The 10,966-nt window shown below is 55.3% G+C and overlaps 1 protein-coding gene across 1 annotated transcript; it reads right to left on the minus strand.

The window, feature by feature from the left end:
• Positions 1-3,555: 3,555 nt before the first annotated feature.
• Positions 3,556-10,948, minus strand: SLC27A5 (solute carrier family 27 member 5). The gene is made up of 10 exons (XM_007457484.1): positions 10,241-10,948; positions 9,638-9,847; positions 9,079-9,237; positions 7,083-7,207; positions 5,987-6,181; positions 5,813-5,903; positions 4,590-4,788; positions 4,289-4,386; positions 4,008-4,138; positions 3,556-3,924 (listed from the first exon to the last, which is right to left on the minus strand). The coding sequence occupies exons 1-10, from the start codon at positions 10,926-10,928 to the stop codon at positions 3,748-3,750; spliced, it is 2,073 nt and encodes a 690-aa protein (XP_007457546.1). The 5' UTR covers positions 10,929-10,948; the 3' UTR covers positions 3,556-3,747.
• Positions 10,949-10,966: the final 18 nt, after the last annotated feature.

Below are 10,966 nucleotides of genomic sequence, written 5' to 3' on the forward strand. Positions count from 1 at the left end.
GCGGGGGCGATAGAACTTGCTTTTTTTCTGTTGCAAAATGTATATTAGGGCCCTCAGGCCCGAGTCTGTGTGAGGGAGACATGGTTTGGGGTAAAGGCCTGAAGTCACAAAACAACGGCAGAGTGAAGCTAGATGTGGCTCACAGACTCTGCTCACAGAGTAGGCTTACAGGGATCTTGTTTTCAGGGCTGAAGCGAGGACAGCCTGGCCCACCTGAGAGGACCGCTTGTGCCAGCTCTCCCGGCCGTGCCCGCTCATCACCCCAGAAGTTTACACAGGCAGGAACAGTACACAAACTTAAAAGACCAATCCAGAAGAGTACAGCAAATAAATCCAAAATAGAGCTCTCTGCACAGAACAATAAATAAAATAGATTACACCACTGAACCTGAGCAAAGAAATGAGAGAGGTCTCTAAAGTATGTAAGTCTAAAGAGTAAAATGTACCCACCAAATAGACTTGTATCAGAGATATAAGGAAATATAAATTCATGTATATTATGAGCAACCCCATGGCAACACATTTAAAAATCCATTAGTAATGGATTTTCTACAACAGAAGCCCAGGGATACAGAAGTCTATCCAGTTATTTTATGGAACTGGCTTAATCTTATGTGACTACATAAAAGTCTAATTTCTGTACAGCAAAGAGATACAGAAACAAGATTAAAAGAGTCTGCACCAAATCTGTGCCACCCAGTACAGATAAAAGGCTAATATCCTGAAAAGACAAATTTAAAGAACTCCTTTAAATTGTTAAGAACAAGGCAAACCTCCAAAGGAAAGTCAGCAAAACACACAAATGGAGAAGTCACAAGGAGGAACAGCCAATGTCCCTGTCACTTGAAGACACGGGATTTAAAGTGGCTACAAGCTGTGACTCTACCTGACAAGGCCGCAGAAAACAACAACAAATGCAAACCTCCTTGCTGGCATTAACGTGAAGCAGCCTTTGGGAGAGGAAGCTGGGGCCACCAGCCACATTTTTTTTTTTTTTAATTTTAAGCTGCATTGGGTCTTGTTTGCTGCACGCGGGCTTTCTCTAGTTGCGGTGAGCGGGGGCTACTCTTCGTTGTGGTGAGCGGGCTTCTCATTACGGTGGCTTCTCTTGTTGCGGAGCACGGGCTCTAGGCGCACGGGCTTCAGTAGTTGTGGCTCGCGGGCTTCAGTAGTTGTGGTTTGCGGGCTGTAGAGCACAGGCTCAGTAGTTGTGGCTCCTGGGCTTAGTTGCTCCACGGCATGTGGGATCTTCCCGGACCAGGACTCGAACCTGTGTCCCCTGCTATGTGCTAAGCACAGTTCTGAGCACTACAGATACAATAAATGAACAGGATAGTCCCCCCCTGCATTGGCAGGAGGATTCTTAAGCACTGCGCCACCAGGGAAGCCCCAACAATTATGTTTTGATCCTTGCAAAGGTAATAGCAAAAATTGTGAATGTCCGAAGCTGACTGGGGCTTGCAGGGGCAGGAATTTGTTTCAAGTGCTGGTGAACCTGTAAGCCTTCAGATCCATAGTGAGATCTTTTTATAACATCCATGCGATGACGGAGGGACTTGACGCCTGCCCTGATGGTGCTGGCTAAATAACTCATGGCTGAAGCACCCCGTCAGCCGGGGCTTCCTTGACGGTAAAGTGGGAATAACGCTACACCCACCCTGTGAGATAGGATGAGGGTGACACAGACTGTTGACTGAGACGACCCGCATTAGCCCGGCTACAAGGGCAATCTTGAGGGTTCTTAGGGACAGTTTAATCCTGTTGTTGCTGTCAATGATCCCTCCCAGTGACGCTGCTGATGAAGAAACAGGCCCGCAGTGAGAGCCGAGCCAGGATGCCAATGTCAGGGCCGACAGGTAGCCCTTGTGGGGAACTTTCCCTGCACTTCTATCTTGTTTAATCCCCATAAACATCTGTTGAGGTGGACACAATCACCAGTTCCATTTTACAATGAAGGACAGTGCTCGGGAGGTAAGGGGTTCTAGGCATTGCCCCAGACCATCCAGGCTGTAAGCGGCCAGCCCTCAATCCACACTGAAACCTCCGGGATCCACAGACCCAGGTTCGCGTCCAGCACACGTCCCCCCCGCGCCACTCTCCAGGCATCCCAGCACATGTTATTCTGTTGACTGGGTGGGTCTCTTTGGCTCACATCCCAGATGCTAGCCTCTTCTGTCAAGAGGAGATGCAGTGACACGGCCTCACCAGTCAGGTCCCCTTGACCCGGGTGCGGGAATGCAGTGTTCCTCATCGGGGTGGGGTGGCCACAGCTTGACCCCACTCGCAGCATGGTACATGCAGGAGAGGTGGACGTATCGGCTCATGCTGGCACAGGTGATGGGCAGCTTTTCCTTCTCCAGGGAAGCCTGGAGAGCCTGTACAGCAGTGCCCGGCAGGTCTTAAGGGACAGTGACCAGTCATGGCAGGAGCACTGGGTCGCAGCGGGGTGGCCAGTGGCAGGCTCTACTGCCTCACCCATACACTCCAAGCTCTCTTCCAAGCTGGTTTCTGGTCCTGGAGGGTACAAGGGCCTTAAGGGCAGGACACTGGGCCTCAAGGTGGACCAGCCCGGTCTCTGCTGCTATGTGCCAGCTGTCAAATGATACTGGACCTACTGTGTGCTCCAGGAGGAAGTAGGCCTGGGCCAAAGCAGGCGTGGCCAGCCTGGGCCTCTGCTGCTATGTTCACACAGCCCCAGCTCCCTTCCTAGCCAGGGTCTCTCATGGAGGGAACAGGCGTGTGAACAAGCCTGAGGACCTAGTGTGTGCAGGGAGGCGGCCTGGACCACAGTGGGCCCAGATTGAGTCCAGCTGTGTGCACCAGTGCCAAGAAGGGGCTGTGGTTCTGTGGGGGACAGACGGGGCTCCCTTGGCCCCAAGGGCAGAGAAACAGTCAATGACAACAGGAATAGCCACATCCCGGAAGATAACCACAGGGGTGGCCCGCAGTGCCTGGTCTGCTTGCTCAGGCTGCACACAGCACCCGGCCGCCACCACTGAAGAGAAGATCCTCATAGCAAACCCACCTTAAAGTGCCCAGGGGCCCGTGGGACCATGATACTGCCTTGGGGATGTCACCCAGCAGCAACTGTTCCTGCTAACATCCCCCTGCCCACTGCTCCCACAATGGACCCTAAGACACTGTGTACTCTGTTCTCCAGAAGCCTCTGCCTCTGCTTCCCCCAGAGGGACTTGCCGCAGGGCCTTTGCACATGAACTCTGCCAGACACACTCCTCCCCCAGCCACACCCTTCTTGCCTCAGTCCAACGCCCTCTGGCCTTTGTCAGACTGCCCATCATGGCACTTCTCCCCATATCCTCGAGACCACGTCCACATCCACTGGCCTAGCCAAGCCTCAGCTGCATCAGAGGCCACAAATGACCCACAGATAGAATTGTCTCTCCACCTGGGGTGGCTGTGGGGCTGCGGGCTCATCCCACACCCCTGGCCTTGACCAGACAAGGCCACTCCTCAAGAGGGAGTGGGGGACCCTGAAGTAAGTGAGGGCACCGGCCCCTGCACTCCTTGCTTGCTTCCCCATCCACACAGACATCTGTGTACACATCCAAGTTTATTCTCGCTCTGCTGCAGGGCCAGGGTCATCCCACACTGTGCGGCTGGGGATAAGGAGAGGCTGGGATTCCTGACGACGCCGTGCAGGTCTGGGGTGTGGGTGACAATACGAGAGGGGGTGGTGATCAGTGTTGGGCCTAGTGCCTTCGGATGTCCTGTGGGCTGACCCGATGGTTAGAGTCTCCAGGCTCCCTCACATACTGCCCGGTATATATCTGGCGTCAGGGGCCGGAAGGCTCGGGCCTGGTTGTCCAGCAGGTACAGGGGGTCAGCAACAATGCCCACGTTGAAGCCCTCGCGCACCAACCGCGACTTCACCAGTTTGAACGTGCTTGTGATCTCCAAGGCGTCCTGCAAGGGCAGGGACTGTAACCCCGACTGTGACTGTCCCGCCGAGACCTCCCACCCACCTACTCCAGCCACGTTGAGCTCACCTGAATACGAATGAAATGAGGGGCAGCGTAGGCGGGGAGCCAAGTGCGCACGTGCTGGTACAGCCTCTGCCCGTCAAACGCCTGGCCGGGGGCCAGCTGCACGGCAGCCATGCCCACCTTGCCCTCACATCCTGTGGAGCACATGCATCCTCGGCGGACCCAGCTCACAGTGCCCGCGGCTGGCTCTCTCCCCTGGGTCCCAGCAGCCCCCCACCTGTAACAAAGCTCCGGCACCACCCACAAAGCAGTCGGGGGGTTAGAATGAGGTGAACACTCCGCACCTGGCACAGGCACACCGTAGACGTTCACCTCCTGCAGGAAGTCCACGAGTGACAGCACGCCCTCCACCTCCCGCGTGGACACGTTCTCACCCTTCCACCTGCGGGGTTGGAGGGGGTGCTGGGACCAGGGCCCAGGAAAGGAGGCCCCGCCCCTGACCAAGCCCCGCCTCCTGGCGACTAGGCCCCTTCCCCTCTGGAATTCAGAAGTCCCGTCCCTGGAAAGGAGAGGCTCCGCCTCCTGTCCACGAAGCCCCGCCCCCTCCAGAATCCAGAAGCCCCGCCCTGAGAAACCCCGCGGGACCGGAAGGTGTCCCCGAGGCGGTCGCGGAAGTACAGGAAGCCTTCGTCGTCCAGGGCCAGCACGTCCCCCGTGTTGTAGTAAAGGTCGTTCGGGCGCCGCACGTTCTTCACCAACTTCCTTTCTGTGTGCTCCCGGGGCCCACGGTAGCCCAGGAAAGGTTGGTGACGCAGCACCTGGGTCAGCAGGAGCCCTGCCTCCCCTGGGGGGTAGGAGTGGGAGTCCGGCATTAGCCGTGGACGAGGACATCAGGAGCCCACCAGGCCGCGGCCGGGACTCTGCGAGAGAAGAGACAGAGACCCAGAAACAGATCCAGAGACAGAAAATGAGAGGCAGAAGGAGAGGGAAGGTGGCGTCAGGGAGTCCATTAGAAATAGGGGGACCACCGCCGCGGAAAGGAGCCCGGAGGAGTCTCTGCAGGGAGGGTCGGGAAGGGAGACGCTAGGGGGACGGATGAGTCTTCAGATGCTGCGAAGTCGAGCTTGCGGAAGGACAGTTAAGGCTCGTACTGTGTGGCCCCACAGGGGCAGAAATAGAATCAGAGGGTGGAAATTGCAGGGAGGCAGCTGGGGTCAGTATAAAGAAGATCCTTCCAATCACCAGTTATCTATGAGTGTAATGGGCTGCTCCAGGGGCTAGTCAGCAACTTTGCAGGTGTGCACATAGGGGCCGGGTTCATTCACTCAACAAACTGACCACTGGCCGTGGGCCAGACAATATGCTGGGGGTAGATATTAAATAATTGTATGTACAGCACGATACCTGCCACATAGTAAATGTTATCTAAGTGTTTAAAAAAAGAAAGAAAGAAAGAAAGAAAAGAAATAGGGAAAGGCTAACAAGGATGGACGAGGGAGAGAGGCAAATGGTGGTGGGAAGAGAGAGATTTTGCCGGGACCTTGCAACGCCCCCGGAGAGAAGACCCTAGGAGAAGGTTCAGGACAAGAGACTGATGCCTGGGAGGATGTGACTTCCACAGAAAGCTCAAGAGAACAACTCAAATGGACAAGAGGTTGAGGCAGAGGAGCTGGGCAGAGCTGACAAGCTGAGAGGGAGAGGGCCCCGGACCGCCATCAGACAGGCCTGGGACTCGGGGTCCAGGTGAGGACTGCAGACACCACCACTGGACATCAACCGCAAGGCTTTGGGTGGCTTGTTCCAGCCACGGAGGAGACCTAGGGTCTCCACCCTCCCCACACCCAGAGAAGGTTCCCCAGCCCCCATACCTGGCCTCGCAGGGATGCAGAGGCCCCAGCTGTCCCTCACAGGCTCCTCTGTCTCCATGCTGTACTGTACAAGCTCGAAGGGGGACAGCATCTGAGTGGAGGGTGGGGAGGTGTCAGCAGAGGTCCTGTGGGCTCAGCCTCAATCAGGGCCACTGTCACGCCCAACACACTCACTCGAAGGAAGCAGCTTGTCTTGCCCTGGGCCCCACAGCGCCCTGGATAGTTGACAAAGCCACCGTTGCCTTCCGTGGCGCCGTAGACTTCCCAGATCCGAATGGGGCCAAAGCGCTGCTGGAAGGTCTCCCACACTTCTGCCCGGAGTCCACTGCCAATCGCCAGGCGGACTTTATGTGTTCGGTCCTCTGGCCGCTGCAGGGACATCCCAAGAAGGGTGAGGAGGTGCCCTCGGGTGTGCCCAGGAACCCTTACCCGGGAGGGCTATCCTGGGTCCTGACCTGAGCAGCTACCTGGGAGGTGATGGGGGGTCTTTACCTAGGTGATCTACCTGAGTTCTTACTTGAGCAGTTACCTGGAGTCTGTACCTGGAGAGTTACTTGCAGGGGTTACCTGCAGAGGTTACCTGGGAACCTTACCTGGAGAGATATCTAGGGGTGATGGGAGGCCTCATCTGGGGTCTTACCTAGGGGCAACATCTGGGGTCTTATATAGGGGTAGTTACCTGAAGCTTTTACCTGGGGGGGCGGGGTTAACTGGAGGTCTTACCAGGAGGGGTTACTTGGGGGCCTTTACCTGAAGGTAACCCGGGGAGTGACTTGAAGCTTTATCTTGGGGAGTTATCTGGGAGCCTTACTTGGGGGTAGTTACCAGGAACCTTTCCCCGAGGGGTTACCTAGAGACTATATTTGGAAGGATACCTGGAGATCTTGCTTAGAGACAGTTACCCAGGGTCCATACATCATTGATACATAGCATGAGGCCAGCTCGCATCTAGTGAGTTTGTCCTGAGCCACACCCTGTTCTAGGCACTTTACGTGTTTAATTCTCACAATAACCCCTTGAGGTATTATTCCTGATTTCCCAAAGAGGACACCGAGAGACGTGAAGTCACCTGCCCAAGATAGCACCGCTGATCATCAAAGCAGCCATGATTGGAAACCTTGTGTGGGACTCACTGTCCGTGCCTCTTGTCTGGGGTGTTTTATTGATACCTGAGGGACCTTGCTTGAGTCCTGGACTGAATCTACCTGAGATCTTTACCTGGGATGATTCCTGGGGTGCTCACCTCGGAGCCCTAATCTTAGCACCTCACCTGGGGAGTGTTGCACAGGTACCGCAGGACCTCGCCCACATACTGGATCACAGTCACGCCGTGCTGCCGACAGTCGTCCCAGAAGCAGGAGGCAGAGAACTTGGGGGCCAGGACACAGGTCACTCCTTGGAGGGAGGAGAGAAAAGGGTTTCAGGTCATGCTTCCAAGCCACTGTGAGAAGCTGCTTTGATCACCTGGCTGTGGCCCCTGAAACCCAAGATGACATCAGGCTCATCTCTGTGTTGCTGGCCCAGCCAAAACTATTCCCATGAGAAGAGCACAGACGAGCCTGAGTTTGAATCCCGTCTCCAGTATGTGTGGAAAGCTCGGTACCTGGTACAAAGTGAGCACTGCCGAATAAGGGCTGTGAGTAGGAATCACTCTTGATTGTGATAACTGTCTTAGGAATGTCTAGCTCGGCAAATGGATAGATGGATGAATGGGTAGGTGGGTGGAAAGGTGGGTGGAAGGGTGGATGGGTGGGTTGGTGGATGGATATATGGATGTTCTGAAGGATGGACACATGGATTAATACATCTTAGGGGCCACTACATCCACTCCAGGAAATTGCTCCCTCCTTTTCTGATCCCCTCCTCTGCAGCTGGCTCTGTGGATGGCACTCCCCTTACCTCAATCCTAATCCTCAACAAAACCCCGAAAGCTAAATATCATCCCTGCACCCAAAGGGACGATGGCTCGTGTGCTTGGTGAGATAGCAAGTATGTGTCTTCTTCGAGGCTGTATCTTGACAGAGGTGAAATATAATGCCCTCTCTGTGAAAATGGATGCTGGGTCCTTGAAAGCGATAGCTTTGTTAGCAGCCCCTAGTGAAATGCCTGGATTCTGGAAAGGTCTTCAAGAGCTGCTAAAGCCAGGGGGGAGGTTGATAAGGATTTTTCCAACGAAAGCTTCCCAATTCTTCTTAGCCTAAGGTAGGATCCCAGTTTTGAGCAGCCTCCAACCTGACAATTTAGGAGGCACTTTGCACCCCACCAAGGTTCTTGACGAGAATAATTGGACTGAATCTGAAAACATCTCTAGAGGGAACATCTAGTCTACCAGGAAGTGTGGGAGGGAGAGGAGCAGAGACCAAGCGAGCAAGTACAATGAGAACAGTTTAACTGCAAAAAGACAGTGAGACAATTGGGGAAATTTTTAACATGAAGGGCACATCAGATAACATCAAAGAGTTACTGTTAAGTTTTTCAGGTGTGATGATCAATCTGGTTACAGTTTTTTAAGGCCTTACCTGTTAGAGATACATACTGCAATATTTACCAACAAGAAGATAGTGTCTAGGATTTGCTCCAAAATAATCCAGAAAGAAGGAAGGGAGTACATATGAAATAAAATTGGCAACATGTTAACAATTGTTGAGGCTGGGTGAGGATATGGGAAGCATCATCAAACTATCTGCTCTGCTTTAGTGTATGTTTGAAATTGTCCATGATTTTAAATTTTTTAAATAAAATGTGAGTAAAAAGACAAGTGGGAATAAGGGGGAGGCGATAAACGAAACACAGAAGAGCAGAATGCTGATGGTGGCTGAAGCTGGGTGGTGAGTACTTGAGGATGCATGTAGAGAATTTTAGAAATTTTTATATTTCAAAATTTTCCATGTTAAAATTTCAGGGAAAAAAAACGAAAAACAACAACAACAACAAAAAACAGACCAGCACAGTCTGTTGACAGAATTCATGGTCAGGTGTCTAGGGAGACGACAGCCGGATGGAATGTTTGGTGAGTGTTCCCTCACTGGCTCCGCCTGTGACGATGACAGATATGAGTGACCAACACTCACATCAGCTCTTTCACCTCCCGACCACAGCACAGCCATTAAGGACTGTCTGGGTGTCCAGCCCTCTGTCCAGGTAGCCCTGGGGCTCACTGTCCCTTGTCAAAGGTAAGAACCTGGGGTGCTGGGTAACCTATGGGGCCTTGACATCAAGTCTGGCAGTCCTGAGGATTGGAGGGTGGTCCTCAGCGAAGGGCTTACCAAGCTCCAGGCAGCTAAGGACCCCAAGGACCAGCCCCATCGTGTGGTACAGAGGCAAGACCGTGTAGACCACGTCATCAGCTGTGACCCCACACAGGGTCAGCATCCCGCTTATCTGCAGCACCCGCTCGTACGTGAGGATGGCTGGCTTCGGGAGCCCTGGGGGGAGAAGCAACGGGAGGAGTGGGGGTGGTGCACGGACAGCACTCGAGGGGCGCACACGCAGGAGTGGGTCTCCAGGATCAGGTCTGCACAGTCAGGGCTTTGAGGCTCTCGAAAGGTGGTCAAGTATGGGACCTGTGGATGGGTTTAGGGAGGACAAGTTGGACTGGAGTTCAGAGGCTGAATTCCAAAGTTCAGGGTTTCAGTGGCTGTTTACTGGGCAGAGGCAGGGTTCTGGCACTGACCATTCAAATAACACTGGGGGTCAGAGTTCGGCCAGGTGTCAAAATCAAAGGGCAGGGTGGGTTCAGAGGTCAAGTTTGAGGCACAGGTCAGGCTTGGAGTCATGTCAGCAGAAGGGTTCAGAGGTTGGGCTAGGACTGCTGGGCGCCCTCACCGGTGGTCCCCGAGGTGTAGATGAACAGGGCTGGGCTTCTCAGCTTGATCTCAGCTCGAAGGTCAGCGGGCACGGGGTCTGAGGGTGCAGCATCAAGGGCAGCCCCCAGAGCCCTCACCCCCGGCGTGGGGGAGGAGTGGCTGAGATAGAAGCAGCGGATGTTCTCTGCCTGCAGCTTGGGAAGGACCTCCTCCAGGCTCTCGCGGAGGCCTGTGGGAATGGGTCAGAGGAGGAATTTAGAGGAGGCCCACCTCTGAGGTGGGGGGGGGGACCCGAGACGTGGGAGAGGAGCCCACTGCCAGCCGTGGAGGAAGCAGCCGGCAGAGAAGAGCATCTACCTTATCTGTAAAGAACCCCGTAATTCGTATTGGGGGGCAGAAAAAGTTGAAATAGCCGTGTTGAAGAAAACACAAAGCAAAGCCCTGGTGCCCTCAGAACTACTTCCCAGCAACTAAGTTTTGGCCCTAATTGCCTGGGGGTGGGTGAGGGGCACGGAGCTCTTGCCCAGCCCCCACCAGGACCCTCTGAACAGCAATCCTACACGTCTGTCTCCTTCCCCTGTCCCCACCACATCCGACCTCCGCTGGTCTCTGAGGTCCTCACCTGGGTCTACCACCAGCACCCGAGCCCCAGAGCTCAGCACCGAGTGCACCAGGGGCGCCCCCCGGCCGTGTGGATTAATCCAGGCCACCGGACAGCCCAGCTTGGCCAGCCCGAGCCACAGGCCCAGGGCAGGAATGGTCTGTGAGGGCAGCACAAGGAGGGCAGTGGGCTCCTGAGCGCGGGGTCCCGTGGCGCTGCCCAGCTCGGCCTTCATGACCCACGCCGCCTGGCAGGCCCTGGCATCCAGCTCCCCGAAGGTGACCGAGCGGCTCCCCGGCCCCGTCCACACCAAGATCGCTCTCCCTGGCTGCGCTCGCACCCGCCGCTCGAAGGAATCTATGAAGGTGTCAGGTGGCTGGCGGCTCAAGCGCGCCCAGATGTTCAGGCCCAGGCGGAGAACCTTGAAGATGTAGGCCAGGTCTGCAGGCAGCCAGCGCAGCCCTGGGGGCGGCCGCGTGGGCAGCAGAGCCAGCGTGAGGGCCGCGTAAGCCAGACTCAGCCAGTGGGGCATCCAGGGCCCGAGCCAGGGCCACGCCAGCACAGCCAGGCCCAGCAGCACACAGCAGGCAGAGTCTCCCAGGAGCCAGCGCAGAGCCAGGGCCACTGCTGCAGGCCATGAGGACTGCCCCAGGCCTCGCAGCAGCCACAGCAGCAACAGCAAGAAGGCCAGTCGTCCCCAGAGGTCCATCGTACCTGCTCCTGCCTCAGGGAAATGTCCAGGAATGC

The sequence above is a fragment of the Lipotes vexillifer genome, unplaced genomic scaffold (assembly GCF_000442215.2).
Source record: "Lipotes vexillifer unplaced genomic scaffold, Lipotes_vexillifer_v1.1 scaffold995, whole genome shotgun sequence".
Lineage (NCBI taxonomy): Eukaryota > Metazoa > Chordata > Mammalia > Artiodactyla > Lipotidae > Lipotes > Lipotes vexillifer.